Below are 18,856 nucleotides of genomic sequence, written 5' to 3'. Positions count from 1 at the left end.
ATCAGGGATGATCAGTGCCGCCCCATGCAGCTGTAATCCGAGGCATGTTTTACGAACAAGGAATACAAACAGGACAAACAGCTGGCTCGGCCCGACTCACCGAAGCAGTCTCACTCTCCCAAACTAAGAAGGCCATTTTGTCAAGTAGGAGAAAGCTGAACTAAAGTGGGTCTAAAAGCACCGGGACCCTGTTGCTCACACTCGCAGCTGCTGCTGCTTGCCCTCTCCTCCTGCTGCCTTTCCAGGGCATGGTTGACGCAGCTTGTGGATGTGCCCTCAGCCACCCAGCCCGGTCTCTTCAAGCTGTCGCACGCTGTCAATCCGCCAAGTCCTGCCAAGTTCTGCCGCTAAGTCCTGTGCGTGAGTCGGTGGGGTCCATAGCTGTAGTGCCCAAAGCTGTACTCGCCTTTGCTTACTGCCACACCATCTCAGCGCAGCTGCCTTTTCAATACCGGTTGTGTTGTGCAGGGCGCTGCTCGGTGGGAGGCCAGACACTGCAGAAGCAGCACAGCTTGATGTCCTCGGCGGCTCAGATTGGCGGCTGTGCAGCCAACCTCCTGCAACCTCGCTAAACCTCTGCCTCACACTGCGTGCCTGCCGACGCCACCGCTGTCTCCTGCTATGCTGGGTGGCGTTTGGCAGCGTTCACTGTTGAGGTATGGCAAGGGACACCGCACACTGCAGAATCAGCATGGCACTCACAGCTGCCTCTTGGGTCCCTGTTGGGGTCCCTGATTGTGGTCATAGCCTTGAGAGCCACGGTCGTATGAGTCTCCTGAGGCACAGATTAACAGACGTGCAGCCGACCCCCACCAGCGACCTTGCACTTGCATTGCCTCACACTGGAACTGGAACTGGAACCGGAAATTCGGATAGCCGATGAGTAGCCAGCCCCCCCATTAAATTAGTGCAATAAAGTACAGGAACATTTATAAAAGTGTATTACGGTTAAAAGGAATTGTGTACATTTTTATGTTAAAAGTTAATGTAAATTAATTTTCCATTTTTAATTTAAACGTAGGACAAATTAAACAAAGTACAACACTATTAACTTACTGTGTAGTATAAGTGGACGCCATTTTAGGTATAAAGTAACTGGATGGTTTGGACATGAGGGTGGTAATGAAAAATGCATCTCAGGAGGAAGTATGACCAGCAGAAGCGTGGACAGTTTACCCCGTCATGCTGCGTGAACAGAAGCAGCAGAGACAAGTTACTTTGCGTGGGAAAAAAAGATTTTGAAATGCTTGAGCTCTGAAATGTATGTGTCTGCCTTGTGTGAAGTCAGCCCCACAATGAAAGTGAAAGCTAAATCAAGCGCATGAAAGTGAGAGTGTGGTGGGAGAGCGTGAAAGCTAACATCGCCAGAGAGGAGACGCCGTACGTGTGCACATTGGCTATCCAGGCAAGTGCACGTCCTGTCCCCCTTCGCCCACCAAACCGACAACAATAGGTCTCACCAAGGCGAGAAGCGCATGCGCTGCATCGCTAGGCGAGACCTAAAAAGGAGGGTACACAGACCTATGGAGCCAGTACAGTAGGGGACACCTTTTGAAGTTTTGGAAGGAATGAACCAGGCAGCTGTGGAGTTATGGATGGGACTTCAAGCTCTCAAAATCCCAAAATGCTATGCAGGAAGGTCAGAATAGGGTTGGTGTGAAAATGTGTCATCCTAGGATTGGCTAGAGGTGCCCATTTTCAGGAAGTTTCCACTCCACTTAAAAAACCCCGCACGATTATTACTTTTGAAAACAGTCCGACCCTGGGAGAAACTGTACCAGAAGGAAAAGAGAGGAGAGAAGACAACTGACTTGTGCTGAGATGGACTCAAGGACTTCAGCTAGCACAGAGAAACTAGGAATTGTTTATCATCAACACCTCATTCGACACCGCCACCTTCCCTGAGAGCTGGAAGCACGCCGAACTCAGCGCTCTACTCAAGAAACCAACAGCGGACCCCACCGAACTGAAGAATTACCGCCCCATCTCGCTCCTCCCGTTTCCAGCCAAAGTCATCGAGAAGACCGTCAACAAGCAGCTGGCCGCCTTCCTTGAGACGAACGGATCCCTCGACCCCTCACAGTCTGGCTTCCGAGCCAACCACAGCACCGAGACCGCCCTCATCGCTGCCACCGATGACATCCGAACCCTGATGGATAACGGAGAAACAGCGGCGCTCATCCTCCTAGACCTCTCCGCGGCCTTCGACACCGTCTGCCACCGCACCCTAGTGCAGCGCCTCTACAACGTCGGAATCCAGGAGAAGGCACTGGAATGGATCATCTCCTTCCTCGACGGAAGAACCCAGAGAGTCCGCCTACCTCCGTACAAATCAAAGGCCACCGAAGTCATCTGCGGCGTACCCCAAGGATCCTCGCTGAGCCCAACCCTCTTCAACGTCTACATGAGCCCCCTCGCGGCCATCGCACGCCAACACAACCTGAACATCATCTCCTACGCCGACGATACCCAGCTGATCCTCTCCCTTACCAACGACCCCGCCGCCGCCAGAGCCAACCTCCACGAAGGAATGAAAGAAGTAGCCGAGTGGATGTCGACCAGCCGCCTGAAGCTGAACTCGGACAAGACGGAAGTCCTCATCCTGGGATCCTCGCCCTCCGCCTGGGACGACTCCTGGTGGCCCCCCGCCCTGGGAACTGCACCCAAACCGACAGACCACGCACGCAACCTGGGCTTCATCCTGGACTCCTCCCTCTCCATGACCAAGCAAGTCAACGCAGTCTCCTCGTCGTGCTTCAACATCCTGCGCATGCTACGGAAGATCTTCCGGTGGATCCCCACCGAGACCAGGAAGACTGTCACCCAGGCCCTCGTCACCAGCCGACTGGACTACGGCAACGCCCTCTACGCCGGAACCACCGCCAAGCTCCAGAAGAGACTCCAACGGATCCAGAACGCCTCAGCCAGACTCATCCTCGACATCCCACGACACAGCCACATCTCCGGACACCTAAGAGACCTGCACTGGCTCCCGGTCAACAAGAGAATCACCTTCCGTCTCCTCACCCACGCACACAAAGCCCTACACGATCAAGGCCCGAGCTACCTCAACAACCGCATCAACTTCTACGCTCCCAAACGACACCTCCGATCAGCCAGTCACGCCCTCGCCGCCGTCCCCCGCATCCGAAGAACGACAACAGGAGGAAGGTCCTTCTCCTACCTGGCTGCCAAGACCTGGAACTCCCTCCCGACCGACCTGCGCCTGACCCAAGACCACCTCGCCTTCAGGAAGAAGCTCAAGACCTGGCTGTTCGGGCAGTAGCAGCACCCCCCCCCCAGCGCCTTGAGACCCTCCGGGTAAGTAGAGCGCTCTATAAATGTCTATGATTGATTGATTGATTGATTGATGATTTATCTACGGCCAATTATGCTTCCCCCTCCCCTATACCTTCTGGAAGACAGTAGATGGATGGGCCCGCTGGGGAGGACCCTGGAGGATTCCCCAGAAACGTCAGTGTACTGGTGTTGTAGGTACACAACCTCCAAATGGGGGACCCTCTGACTACTGGTAACACATAGGCACCCTGCAACTGGCAAGAAGTCATGGGGCTTGAGGGGTGTAGGAAGGGAGGATACTTCCCTTCGGGCCTCTGGGGTGCTAATGAGGATGATCCCAGGATAAATACAAAGACCTAAGTCACAAGACAAGTCCTGTGGAGACCCTGAGCTCTCCTTCATCAGAAAGAAGGCAGCTGATATCAAGCCCCAAAAGCATTTTAGAAGCCAGGAGACCTGAAATAAACCCCTCTGTTGGTGGAAGCATGCCATTAGGAGCAATATGCAATTACCCCCCGCCTACCCCCCAAAACTGGCCTCATAGGGCCACAGAAAACAGCATTTGTTCTTTTACTTTCTTTGCAAACTGTCCGGGGGTCCACCGAAGCCACCGGGCTTTGAAAAGTGTAGCTGCGGTAAGCAAAAATGGTCACATGCAGGAGCTTCATGGGAGGGCCAGCGCTCTAAAAGCAGGGTTTGATGCTTCTCCTACTCCCCATTACCTTTGTCTTGGAGTGGGGGGGGGAGACTAGCTGCCAGGTGCACCCAGAGAGCAGATTTATGCCTGCACTGACTGCAGGCAGGAGAACAATGAGCAACAGTCTCCGTAAAAAGTTGTGATGAGTGAAGGGATTCTTAAGGCACTGCTGGGGCTCCCTCACAGTCCCCTACCAAGCACACTCTTGCTAACCCGCTTAAGGCTGGGCAGCCTGCTTGAAAAGAGAAAATGGAGAGCGCCAATTACCCCGCCCCCACCACCAAATAAAACTGGCACCATAGGGCCACAGAAAACAGCATTTGTTCTTTTACTTTCTTTGCAAACTGTCCGGGGGGGGGTCCACCGAAGCCACCGGGCTATGAAAAGTGAAGCTGCGGTAAACAGTGCATGCTTGCTCTTCCAGGAAGCTCTGGGGAGTGTTGTCCCACCTGGGGGACTGTTTGGATCAAAACACATGGTGTTTCGGGCCTATTTATGAAATACCCCAGGAGCGGACCAGGGACCTGGGGGCAAAAAGAAAGCAAAAATGGTTGCATGCAGTTGCTTCATGGGAGGGCCAACGCTCCAAAAGCAGTGTTTAATGCTTCTCCTACCCCCATTACCTTTGTCTTGGGGGGGAAGACTAGCAGCCAGGTGCACCCAGAGAGCAGATTTATGCCTGCTGGCAGGAGAACAATGAGCAACAGGCTTGGTAAAAAGTTGTGATGAGTGTAGGGATTCTTAAGGCACTGCTGGGTCTCCCTCACAGTCCCTTACCAAACACACTCTTGCTAACCCGCTTAAGGCTGGGCAGCCTGCTTGAAAAGAGAAAAAGGAGAGCGCCGAGAGCACTGACGATGCCTGCAGCACATCAAAGGCAGTTCTGGACAAATGTTGGACTATGATTTATTGGGTAGTGCTTGTTGCATATCAAGGGCTATACATACCGTCCCTGAACAGAGGGGCAAGTGCTACAAAGAGCCCACATCCTTCCCAACAAATAACCCCATTTCTTACAGGAACATTAATAGCAACTTTCTGACTATTCCACATAATGGGACACATCCATGATAGACAGAGGGCATTTTTGTAAAATGGTGCCCATCACAGGTATTATGGACGGTTTTCTGAAGCGGAATTTGGGCATTGCTGTGGAATTCAGGTTCTCACAGGTCTAATAGGGGAACCTCCATGACATACCATGGGCATTCTGCCAATTCCAGATATAATAGGGGACATCCATGAAATACTATGGGCATCTTTATAAAATTGTGGATACTATAGGAATTATGCAGCTCACCCCTGTCATACTGCGCAGATTCTGGCCATCACAGGCATAATAGGGTCCAGTCATGACACACTATGGGCATTCATAGCAATTCTGTGGCTGTCATAGGCATAACAGAGGCCCATCCAGTACATACTACGGGCCTGATTGGTAAAATTGTGCCCCTTCCCTCTCTCCAGACCGACACCAGGGTGTTTGGATATCATCCGCAGATAAAGATCTTCAGTTATTCACCAAATCAGTGTTGTTTGTTGGTAGTCAGGTTTCTAACGTGTTGACTGTGTGCAGATATTTGGCTTAGCTACGCCCATTTGGCCTAAATGTATCTGTTGTTTCCTCTAACTTGGTCATTTGTGTTAAAAAAGTTGAGTAACTATGACCATAGGGCTGTGGGGTGAAATGCTCCCATGATGGTGCCCGCATGGGAAGAACTGATTTATTGATTTGTCTTCCAATTTTGAAGGTCCAGCAGCAAAAGCCATATGGGGGCCTAGGCCCAGCTTCCCTACCACTTACCTGGGACTGGTTGTCCGACCAGTCGTGGCCTTTAGGGACCCAGCGTTACACCTCAAGGCCCAGTCTTGCTTATCCTGCAGCCATCAAGATCTCTCTCTCTCTCTCACTCGCTCACTCACTCACTCGCTTGCTCTCTCGTGCCCATTCTCTACTTCCTTCCACTTTTGGTACCCTCTGTTTAGGGACCCTCTCTTTTTCTCAACTTGTTTTGCAATTTATGCCCTCTTTCTCATGCCTTCTCATGCTTTTTCATGCTCTCTGCTCTCTATTTTCACGCATAAGTGCCTTGCTCCCTTTTCTCGCCTTTTTGTGCTTTCTGCTGTTTCTCGTTTTAGTGTCTCTCTTCTCGCCTCTTGAGTGCTTTTTCGGTCTGCTGCTCTTTTTTTCTCCTCCGCTCTCCCTCCACACACCCTCCACTCTTGTGCCTCTCTTTAGGCCTTTTCCTCCTTGTGCACCTTTCAGCTTCCTTTTGTAATGCTCCTCTCTTTTCTCTCGCCCGCTTGGCCCTTCAGGCGCCCTTAGCCCTTCCCACCCCCTCTTATGCTTTTTCCTCCTCGTGCCCCCCGCTCCTTACCTGCTTCCCACATATTCTTTCTTCTTCCTGCCAGTATTAGCCCTGGCCACTGTCCCCCATGCTTCCCCCGTCCCAGTAATTACTTGATGGAGGTCGCTGTGTAACCCCACTGAATAGGTGCCTAGGCCTGGCTCTCCGATCACTTACCTGGGACTGGTCACGGATCCAGCTTTGCACCTCGGGCCCCAGCCTCGCTATTACTGCAGCCACCTCTCTCTCTCTCACTCACTCACTCTCTCATGCATGTTCTCTACTACCTTCCACAATCCATGACCTCTCTTTTTCTCGCCTCTTCTTGCGCTTCGTGCCCTCTTTCTCATGCTTTTTCAAGCTCCCCGCTCTCCTTTTCATGCTTTAGTGCCTATCTCCCTTATTCCACCTCTTATTGTGCTTTCCTTTCTCTTTCTCATTTTAGTGTCTATCTTCTCCCCTCTAAAGAGCGTTTTCATCCTTCTGCTCTCTTTTTCTCCTTCCTCCCTCCCTCCAATTTTGTGCCTCTCTTCAGGCAATTTCCCCCTTGTGTGCTTTACTTTAATTTCTGACTCTTCACTCTGCCCTTCAGCCCCTTTTAGCGTCTGCACAGCAGGCATGCCAAAAGCACGTCAAAAGGCAAGTCTGACTGCACGCCTCCAAGCCTGAACTGCATCCAGCACTACAACCCCCAGTCCGATCAGCCCCCACCGCTACACAGCAGCTACCCCTCAGTTCGCTTGACCTGGGATGCTAAAGTACGACTTATTTACCGTCGGTAACGATGTATCTAGTAGAGACGATCCTAGCCGCAGATTCCTTAAAGTAGAATATCCCCCAGGCCTGAGACTGGACCCGGAAAACTTTCTTGCCCAGCATCCTTGCGTGCCGTGGGGGCGGTGCCACGCGACTCCGCCCGAGTCCTCCACAGGCGTGACGTCAGCGAGGTCACATAAGCCCTACTCCGGCGCGCTGACATCATTTTACTTCAGAGAACTTTTCCGCACCACAACGCGGAGCCATCACAACACAACTAAGGAGAGCACGGGAACAGTGTGCGAAAAAAACAGATAGACAAAATAGAGAAAAACAAAAGGTGAAAAACACCGCCAGGTGGCACCAAGGCACCAGAAGGTGACAACAGCAGGCCAGAGCAGGAAAAAGGACAGAGCACCACTCTGAGGAACAGCTGGTGCAAGCAAGGAGAGAGCACCAAGTGGCAGTAAAGCACTAGAGGAACAGAGCAGCGAAGCCATAGCAAGAAAAGCGTAAAGCACCACTCTGTGGAACCACCTTGCAAGTCAAGGCAAGAGCCATCCCTGAGGCACAAACATGAGAAAGCGCCGTGACAGAAAGAAGAGAGAGAGAGAAAAAAAGGGGGATCGGCAACTACAACAACAAGGGGAAGGGCCCAAGCCCGGAAAAGGGGAGCAACGGTAATCCATCTCCAGACTATACTGCCAAGGATGGCCATACCTCCTGAAAGGAGGAGGAGGAGGAGGTCAGAGACGGGTAAAAGAACCCCAAACGAAGAAGATCAGGAGGGGATCAGAGCTCAACGGAAAGAAGAGTCAAGTAGGCCCTCACACTGGGGAAAAACCAGCTGGAGGGATGCCTGACCGGAAGAAAAGGAAGAGGACACTCATAAAAGACATGACACCCAAAGGGAGTCAACTGCAGTAAACCCAAGCAGAAGGTCCTCGCAGAACGGGGAGGAAGGGTGGGTCGTGAAGGGATATGCGGCTAGAATCGTCTCTACCAGATACATGGTTACCAAAGGTAAGTAACTCGTACATCTGATAGAGACTTCTAGCTGCAGATTCCTGAACGTAGAATAGATACCCTAGCCATACCCAAAGAGGAGGAGGGTCTGCGAGAGGACCTCTCCCAGTTCAGACAAGCACAAGACCCCCAACAGGGGACCAGTCACTGGGACAGGGAATAATAGCCCCGTCCACAGCAACAGGGGATGAGTCACAGGCCCTGAGCTGAAGAAGACCTCAGCATTGAGGAGGAAAACCAGCCCCACAGGGCATGTGCCATAACGACAAAGAGGCAACCCAGTCTGCACCAACAGGAGAAGCAAGGGTCAAACGAAGGAGGCCAGCCCACCACAAGCCCAGTCAACGTACCAGGGACCTCCACCGGAAGCCCCAAAGGTACAGACAACGCAGAGGAAGAAGAGCCACCTACAGACTCCAAGGAGAAGGGGTAAAAGTACAGCAAGCCCTCCACCGGGAAACAACCCAGTGAAAAGGGCAGCCAAGTCCCTCACAGCTCGAAGTCAAGACATACCAGCGCCTCAGCAAGAAGGCAGGCGGGAGAATTAGAACGAGACCTCACAATGACCCTGTGTGACAAAAACAGGAGTGCCAGGGCCCAAGCCAAGGCTGACGGTCACAGACCAGAAGAGCAGGCGGGGCAGCCAGCTGCTGACAACACCCTGAAACTAAACGCCCGGACCACGTCAGGCTCAGAACAAAGGGAAGGGCTAGTACACAGTCCCGAACAACCCAAAAGGGGACCACCCCGGACTCAAGCAGCGGACAAGACAGGGACGGCTGCACCGCTAAAAGTGCAGACAGAAGAAGAAAGAGAAGATCCCATCTGCGATATACCGTGACGCCACGGGGAGCAGAGGTCCAAAGGGCGACCACACCTCGCCAGCACATGATAGAGCTATATAATATCTACCGCTACTCAACATAGGGTATTTTACGTCCAAAGAACAAGGGAACCCTCTTAGGAAAAAGTATCCGCAGCAGAGGACAACAAAAGACTTGTGGCGGAACCGCAGACGGCTTGCCAAGCAGCCAGAAAGAAAATACAGGAGGCCTAATCTTAGGGCCAACCCGGCTGACCAACAGCGCCAACACCACAATCAAAAATGGGCCGGACCTGGAGCCAACAGCACCAAAGTCCAACAAGGACCAGAAGGCACAACTATTATACAGAACCCACACAACCGGGGCTACTCACCACCAGGCCCCCGAACACAAGGGAAGAACACCTCCCAAAAACCAGAATGACTCACCGGTCACTGAGGGGGGGGGGTGGAGGGAGTAGGAGGAAGAGAAGGGCGAAGCCCCACCAGAAACCACCAGTCGTTCCCTAATGTTCTCTGGGAACACACTATCCCGGAGCCAGGCATGCCGGCGAAGGGCCACAGAAGAAGCCACGGTACGACCAAGCACCTCCGAAATGTCCAGAGCGGAAAGAAGAATGAATGACGCCAGCTCCCGGCCATCCAACACATGGTGCCGCAGATCAACACAGGCACCCTCCCGAGAACCAGCAGACAGAAGGGAGTCCCACAAGCAAGAAGTGGCCCTAGCCAAGACACACGGTGTTAAGGGCTCGCAAGGCCTCGCTGGTGGAGGCGAAAATACTGAGCCCCCAGGAATCTAACCAGCGGGCCTCCAATGACAGGGGAGACAACACCGATGGCAGGGAGGGAAAGGCAGTCTGCAAAAGAGGACCCCTGGTAGAAGGGTGAAGGGAAAGACAGACAGGGTCATGCGGCACAGGCCGGTGCCGGTGCAGAAGTGGTTGTGGCACCAGGTCCCCGTGGCGGGCCGCCCCCAAACTCCCAGAAGTGAAGAGTGGAGCGAAGCCTCGAAGGGGAGAAGCAGCTCCCGACCACCAGAACCCTGATGGAGGACCTCCAGAAGATGGTCAGTGGGAAACGGGCAGCTGGATCGCCCATGCACAAGATACCCGTAGCCGTGGAGACAGCCCGAGCAAAGGCAGCACCTGCCTCCATAGGGCCCCGTGGTGGGGAAAGCAGCTCCTCTGCGGGCAACGGCTGCAGGCTTTGGCGGCCGTCCCCCAGTACCACCGGAGGAAGAAAAGGCTAAGATTGGAAAGAAGGTAAAGGGACCGAGGAATCGGGGACCTGAGGCGCCTCCGGCAAAGACTGCGGTCGCGAGGACGACGCCAGGAAAAAAGCCATGACACGGTGACCTGTTTCCGGAGAAGACGAAACCATCAACCGCCGGACCTCCGGGGAGTAGGGGGCAACCGAAGACGAGTCAACAACGACCCGACTCCGGCCAGGCGCCGTAGAGTCCGCGACCGGGGGCAGATCAACGTCGATCGGCGCCGAAGTGGTTGTCGGAACGACCTCGGCCACAGAGTGCGGTGCAGGAGACCGCGGCTGGGCCGGAGCCGGGGCGGCTAAGGAACGGCACCGAAAAGGCGCTGACTCAACCCTCAATGAGGCAGCCGTCTGCAAGGAGGGACGAGGGGGACTCGAGGACACGCCCGACCCCTACCCGGCCCCTAATGCGCCGCTAGGGCCAGCAGCCGCCGGCGCCTGAGCTGCGTCACGTTGACCTTGGACAAGGCCGCCGCCTGCCCAGAGGACCGAGGGGAACTCGGGGACACCCCCGGAGCCCTGGCAACCTTCTGGCGACACCACAGGGGCCCCTGCAAGGGTTTGCGGCGAAGTAGAGGCGCCGTGGTCTGAAGGAGGGAACCCCGAAGGGTCGCACCCCGACGGCACCACATCCTCCGAACCTGGATCCGAACCTTCCGGAGCCACCGGCGACGCCGCAGAAGTCCCTGCGAGCGGCAAGGGATCCGTAGATGTCCCAGGAGGAGAAGGAGGAGCCAACAAGGCCTGCAAGGCCGCCGCATAGGCCTCCATCTGGGCTCTAGGCGCCCCCACGCTTGGAAACGGCAAATAGGATGGCAACGCGCGGGGCCGCACCACACCGCGGAGAACCCACGCCCCCAACAGGCCGAGGACCGGCCCTCTGGGACAAACTACAACACTTACCAACAGGTGAGCAACGCTCTTGCAGTCTGGGAGAAGGACGATGTCGAAGACGCAGGCGGCGGTTCTTGAAACTGTCTGCAGGGGACGGGCGCGGTGATGATGTCGACCTGGACATGTGTGCCGAAAGGAGTTTCATCCGACGCTCATGCCGGGACTTCGGCTTCAGCTGCTGACACGCCTCACAGTCTGTGGAGTCGTGGTGCTGTCCAAAACACCACATGCAGATGGATTGAGGATCCGTCGCTGACATCTGGCACGCGCAAGATGAGCAAGTTTTGAAGTCCGAAGGCATTCGCACACTGTTTTCAAGAAAACGGTCAAGGCGAAAAGTAAGGCGTACACTATTCGGGTCCGCGCTGCACGCGGTGTCAGCACGCCGGGGCGTGGCTTATGCGACCTCACGGCCGCGGAGGACGTCCGGCAGAGTCACGTGGCACCACCCCCCCTGCGCGCAGGGATGCTGGGCAAGAAAGTTTTTCAGGTCCAGTCTCACACCTGGGGGATATTCTACGTTAAGGAATCTACGGCTAGCAGTCTCTATCAGATTCACCTGGCTGCTGCAAAACCACACCAAACGCCTCACAAACACCTCCACCGCCAACTCGAACTATCGCCACACATTACACAACACCAACATCTCAGCAAATTCTTGAATGCATGCTCCTCAAAACCTGCTTGCTCAGCCAGCATGCCACCGAAATCCGGGATCTCCTGTTCCCCAACAGACAGCTAGCTGAACCCAACGTTGACTCCCGACATCACCATGGCCATCCCAGCAGGCTATATAATTGCATGCCAAGACCACCTTTACAAACCAGGAGGAGGACTCACAATAATCTACAAAGACACCATCAAATGAGCCACAACTACAGATACAGACACCCCCTTCTTTGCACACATACACTTTAGCCTACAAACAAACAACAGTTTTGTATGAAAGGAACCCTAGCGTACAGACCACGTGGACCACAAATTAACATCAGCAACCTAATCACAGACTTCATCGCTCCCTTCACCATCAACTCCAAATACTTTATACTACTTGGCAAGCTCAATTTCCACCTTAAGGACCCCACCGATACCTGCTCCACAAACCTACTAGAGAGCCTGAACAACATTGGACTCACCCAGTTCATCAGAGATCAAACACATCGAAGGACACACTCTCCAATTTTCGCCACTGGGCAACAAAATGAAATATAACTTTGCCTCACAGCTCACATGAATAGATCACTCCATCATACACTGCCAAATCTCCACACCACAAGCCAAAGCACCGACCAGCATCAACCTGCCCAGCCAGATCCGGAACAAAATAACAGAGGCAAACTGGCACAATGCTGTTAAAATGGTACAACCCAACACCACCGACAACCTAGACAAGGACATCCCTAACTTCAACCAATGGATCAAAAACTGTGTAGATCTACTCACCCATCAAACTTGACAGATGAAGCAGAACCAACAAATAGGCAAACTGGTACACGGATGACCTCCAAGAATCCAAACTCCACTGCAAACAGCTGGAAAGTGAATGGAGATCCAACTACAAAGCAGACATCAGAATTGCCCACAAGAATGCACTCAGTCACTACGGCCATCTTCTGAGAGACACTAAGTGAAGAGTCCTAACCAAACATATAGAGGCAAGCCCCTATAGCTGTAAATAGATCTCAGTCATTACGGAGTTCACAATCCTATGGGCCACAATACCCGATCACAGGAACTCTTGAACAACCTATCCAACTTCCTTTATACCTAAATCGAGGGTGTCTACAGCAACCTCGAACAATAACCCAACCCTATTGATTTTATTACCAACCTGCTCACTGCCAAGCAAGACACACACCTAACCAGATAGAAAGCCCTTACCGGAGAAGACACCACAGCAATCATGAAAGCAGCCTACTCAGGGGCCCCAATGGCCCCTGGCCCCATCACATCAACAACATGAAAGGACCACAGATTAGCAAACTCCTCACCCACATTATCAACTCCTCCATCAAATCAGCTCCCTTCCTTGAAGTCTGGAAGCATGCATCAGTCAATGCCCTCCTCAAAAATCCACTGACCGACCGCAATGAGCTGAGCAACTTCCGATTCATTTCCCTGCCCCCAGCCAAAGTGATAGAGAAGGCAATCAACAAACTACTCACTATCTACCTCAAACTCGAATACCTACTCGACTGAAGCCTCTCAGGCTTTCGGTGCAACCACAGCACTGAGACACCCCTCATCACGGCCACAGATGACATCCGCACAATACTGAACCTTGGAGAAAGCGATGACCTCATCCTACTCAACCTCTCCATTGCTTTCGATACAGTATCACAATACACCCACATCAGAAGACTGCATGACAAAGGCATCTAAACTCTGACATTCAACTGGATATGCTCCCTCCTCACTGGAAGTACAATGCGAGTCAGACTTCCACCCTACATGTCCCTGATCTGCAGAGTCCTCCAGGCCACATCCCTAAGCCCAACCCTGTTCAACATTTACACGACTACGCTCACCAACATCATAAGAGCATCTGGCATCTCCATCATCTCCTAGGCCTATGACACCTAACTCCTCCTATATTTGTCTGACGAGCCCACCACAATCAGATCCAGCTTTTCCGACTGCATGATCAGCGCAGCAGACTGGTTGAAAGCCAATTGCCTGTAACTCAACTTTGACAAGACAGAGGTGTTTATCTTCAGGAGCAAGAACTCCTCCTGGGCCACCACAGCTCGGATCCACACTAATGAACCACGCAAGGAACCTGGGAATCATCCTCGATGACAAACTTAACATGACAGCACAGGTCAACGCAATTAGCTCTTCCTGCTTCTATATACTCTGCATGCTCTGCTACATCTTTTCTGCAATATCTTTAAATGGATACCCCAGAATACCAGACGTACAATCACACAAGCCTTCATCACAAGCAGATTAAACTACGGCAACACACTTTACACCTGAATCCTGAACCACCTCCTCCAGACCATCCGGAACGATGCACCCCCCCCCCCCTTAACTCCACATCTCAGAGAGCTCCACTGGCTTCCCATGCATAAACAGCACCAACTCCTTAACCACTTCCATGCTAATGACAAGGCCAGCTCGTCATGCAGTACACTGGAGCTGTGCTTATGTCGAGCTGACCTGGTTATGAACAATGGGAAATCTCTAGTACCAGCACCCAGCGGCAATTGCCTTAGCATTGAAGGTGTTAAACACACATACAGGGCACTGCACAAAAAAGGAGCAACATACGTTAGCAATCGCCTTCACTTCCACCAACCCACCAGACACCTGTGCTTAGCATCACTCTCCCTCGCACCCCCCCGTTATCCACAAAAGCAGAACGGGAAGGTCTAGCGTTCTCCTACATCACACCCAAAACCTGGAATTACGTCCCTCTACACATCAGGGCCTCCTCTTCGCTTATTGAATTCCGCAAGAAACTAAAAACCTGGCTCTTTAACTAATTCTCATAGGATGACTCTTTACACCCTCACTTCCACGCAGGGCTGGCTTTAACACTGGTGGCGCTCTGTGTGACAATGTTTGTTGGTGCCCCCCCAATGACCACGTCTGCCATGGATTCATTCACTAGCACCCTTTAACAGTGCCTCTCAAGTCTCAATAACCACTGTCTCTCAGATTAATTCAGTTTTATAGAACTACTCATACCAGTGTAAGGTGTCAGAGCACTTCACATCACACACACATTGCACAGAGACAATCATGTGTGTAAAGCAGTGTATAGGAAATTATACATCAGACAGGACTACAAGGTGTAGTGTAGGAGTGGCAGGTCATCAATACTGGTAGGCAATATAGTTTAAGAGTCCTTATTATGGAAAAGCACTTATTCAGAATTTAAAACACAATTTCATTGTCAGGGGTACTCTTTAACAATAAGAATTGTTTTCTATCCAAATAAACCCGTTTAGCAAGATTAGGATAATGAAAGACTGGGCAAAAAAACATATAGCACTAACATATACCTTGCAGTTTGCATGCAGCTCTTTGATGACAATTAATAGCTCAATGTTCTATATTAGGATTTTGATTTATAAACGACAAGTAACAAAAGGAGCTCTCTTACAGAAGCAGTAACCCACTGAACTATTTACATTATATGCATTATTTTATCCGCATGGTACATGTTCTTAGCAGCAGGCATTTTAACCATGTGCACTACCTTAGGATTAGTCCAAATTTCCACTAAACAAACCGCTGGTCTTTTCCCAGAAAGAGGATTAATCACCGAAGTTATCTTGACATTTTAATTAATGCCTGATAATTGCTGAAGGCCAGGAAGCGGCAGCAGGTGCTTTTAAAATGAGAATTAACTTACAAAAATGACACCTCCACCCCAAGTCAGCGCCCGGTGTGGTGGCACTGATCGCACCGCCCTAGATAGGGCCCTGCTTCCACGCCTATACTCCTGCTCCAGCGATTGGATACACTACCAGGTGATAAGCTGTGCTATGCAAATCAACATAACCGAACATAACATAACAGAGACTGGACATGATTTTCAGGACGGGAACATCCTTTACAACACAACTTTTACAATGAAGTGCCTTTACGACGCAACCATTACAACGCAACTTTTAAAACGACTTGCGCTGGGGGGCGCTCTAGGATAGGGAATAGTTTCCAACACCTTCCCTACTATCCACGGGGACTGGAGTTGGAATAGTAAATTATACTATTCACTTTCCAGCGCCCCCCAACGCAAGTCGTTGTAACGACTTGCGTTGTAAAACTTGTGTCGTAAAGGCATGCGTTGTAATAGCAATCGTTGTAACGTCATACATCCTTTTCTGGACCATGGTTACATTATTATGCTATGACCTAACCAGTTAAATTATACAACTATTGGCTCAGCTGAGGATGTAACCCTGTTTTCTGCATGCCAGTAAATAAACAATATAGCAGTTCTGTTTAAAACCTTTAGTACAATTACATCAGGAATGTAACAAAAAGAAAAAAGAAGACTCTGTGGGTCTGCAAATAGGAGCTTAGTTCATTCCTCTTTTTAAATGAGCAAGTAACATCTATTACTAACCCATGAGTTTAACTTAATGAATTCCCATTTGTAAAGCGTGAACATATTACCCCTTAAGGTTTCAAGGCGCTGGGGGCTTTCAGGGAGATTAAGTGAACTATTGCCCAGAGTCACATGGTGCTGCTCAGCTGCCACCAGCGCCGGGGATGGAATCGTGAGCCCCGCCCTCCTGAGTCAGTCGCTCTGGCCGCTGCGCCACACCTCTCCCTGCACTCATTAAGTGCCTCGAAAACTGTTTGGCATTGGGCCACATCATGTCCCGTGTTCCTATAGCTAATGGCCGTATTGCCTCACAATGTCAAAGGAAGAGGAATTGGTAAGCACACAGCTGTTCCACAAGAACTCAGAATGATTTTAAAATACAAGCAAATCACTTTGAACATGTCTTCCAAATGCAATAAGATGCCCTGGTGAGGTTCTGCTTCTCTTTTTTCTTGTATGGTGTAATGTTTGAAAATACATTATTCAGCTAGTTTATTTGGAATTTGGTGGCGGATACATTTCTCTAGTAACAGCAGGACAACTTTACCAAAACGTTGAATCAGCTGATTATATGTGAACATAACTGTTGTATGTATGTAATTATGCAGGCGCATTTGTAAACTACCATCCTGGCTGGGAAGAAATGAGATCTTATAAAGAGGTGCAGGTCGCCTAACATACATTTTTAGGAATACGGATAGAGGAGCAGCGAGAATGTGATTTCTGAACGGGTTAGGTGATAGTTTCAATTACAGGTACAAGGGAAGCAGTTAATCAGTGAATCAGTACTTGTGCCATGATGTGAGGGCCTGAGAGGTCTATTCATTTACCACTAATTCATATGCGCTAAACCACAGTAATATTTATTCATCACATGAACTTCTATCATAAAGATGTTGGGTCATGAACAAACTTCCTTTAGTATCAAGTATAATAACAACTACCTGGTCAGCCAAAGCTGACTGGTTAGACATTGAAGAGCAACCAGCAGTATGTTACTCTTTTACAAGTGGTGGCTATTCAAGGTAACAGCTCTAGGATAAAGTACATGGAAAAGTGAAAAGCACAGAACTAAGCATCCAACAGTGCTGATTATGGGGCCTGATTAATTTGGGAAAACAAAAGCAACAACAACTAATGAAGCTGAAGAACATGTTCCTCATTTCACTTGTAGATGGTTTTTGGTAGGTTTGCTCTGTACCAATTAGGCCATTCTATACCTACAATAGGCCACTAGATAGTAGGTGGCTTCATTAAAGACCAACACCTAGACACAAAAAGAGAGGACAAACATAGCAAGATTTGTCACAATTGAGCCGTTAATGCATTCAAATTAGTATCTTACCAACAAGTAGGTAGCAATGGCAACATCTTCATACACAAACTTCTCAGGATCAGTTACTTCGGGCCACACCTATGGAAAAATATGTTAAAAGCACAATCAGTCTTCTGATCTGATAATATTTTCACATTAAGTGGTAGTGGTAACATCATTATGGAACTATAGCAGGCTTTGCATAGTTTTAAGATGAAAAGGAGAGATCAACACTAACCGGAGAGCACTGCAGGTACATTGTGTTACTCTAAACATGACTAAATATGAGATCATTTTGCTGATTAAGGGGCACAGATGTGAGTATCAATGCGCGCAGAAACAGATCACTTACAAGCCTTACCCATAGAACATTTCGAATAGTCAGTTCTTTCTCTGAAAATCTGCTCGATTCACCTGCTCACGACCTTCCTCAACCAGAATACACCAAAATTCAAGGTTACATAGCAAATATTGACAAATGTATAGTGATTTTGCTTGTGTAAAAAACTACTTGAATGATTTCTGCTGGGGTGCTTTCTACAGTGGCTTGTGAATCCAGTCCACGTTTTCACACCAACCACCGTGAGCGAGTAAGCAGAGAGGATGCCGCATCTTTGCCTCGCAAAGCCTCTCCCGGCCTGCAGCTCCCGCCGGCCTCTTTGGTCGCCCGCTGGCCCCGGTCCCTGCTCGCGCACCAGGTGGTCTTTTGCCTTTGCCGGCGGTGAGCAGTGACGAGCGGCTCTTGCGGGCTGGTGCAGCCGCGGCTGAGTCTCAGCCCCACCCCCGTGGCCCACCTGAGCTTGACTTCCAGAAGGGAGTGAGCCACGACCGGCTGCTGCTGCTGTTGCAAGGAACAGATACAGCAAGAATTGAACCCCGCCACTTCAAAGGACAGGGGAATTGCTAGGCTGTAACCAGAAGCCTAACAGCTTCACAGTATTTGTGGGACAGAGAGGTGAGCTGGGGGGCCTGAGAGCCAGAGGTGGATCCGGGAGTACTGAGGCGAGTGCGACCTCTGTCAGACAGATGCCGTAGAGAGTGATCCGTTGGGGGTGCTGAGGCAGCCCGGTTAGTTCCGGGTGCAGCCTGCACCTGCCCTGTAGAACCCCACTCGTCCCACTTACCTGAGCCTTGGGCCTGGCAACCGCATTGAGAGCCTGCCGCCATCTCCTCCCCGCCACTTTGGCACTTTGGCGTTTCTGGCGCCAAGTCTAGTCTCGCCAGTGGTTAGCGCATAGAGGAACCCCCGGTCCAGGGAGTGGCGAAGGAGTACTCCGCTGATTTTTTTCCAGCAGTGACACTCTCTCTGCACCTCTAGGCATCAGCAATTAAGGTGAAAGATCGAATAGAGAAAGGCTCACGG

The 18,856-nt window shown here is 51.0% G+C and overlaps 1 protein-coding gene across 2 annotated transcripts in view; it reads right to left on the bottom strand.

Annotated features, from left to right (window-relative positions):
• The window catches only part of TRMT44 (tRNA methyltransferase 44 homolog), a 275,854-nt gene that overhangs the window by 146,959 nt on the left and 110,039 nt on the right, over window positions 1-18,856 (bottom strand). For both annotated transcript variants that reach the window (XM_078678533.1, XM_078678536.1), the window contains exon 4: window positions 17,524-17,592. In XM_078678533.1, the coding sequence (XP_078534659.1) occupies window positions 17,524-17,592 (69 nt within the window). The remainder of the gene's footprint in view (window positions 1-17,523; window positions 17,593-18,856) is intronic.

Source organism: Lissotriton helveticus, chromosome 2_2 (assembly GCF_964261635.1).
Source record: "Lissotriton helveticus chromosome 2_2, aLisHel1.1, whole genome shotgun sequence".
Taxonomy (NCBI): domain Eukaryota; kingdom Metazoa; phylum Chordata; class Amphibia; order Caudata; family Salamandridae; genus Lissotriton; species Lissotriton helveticus.
This window is presented reverse-complemented; position numbering and strand designations above follow the sequence as displayed.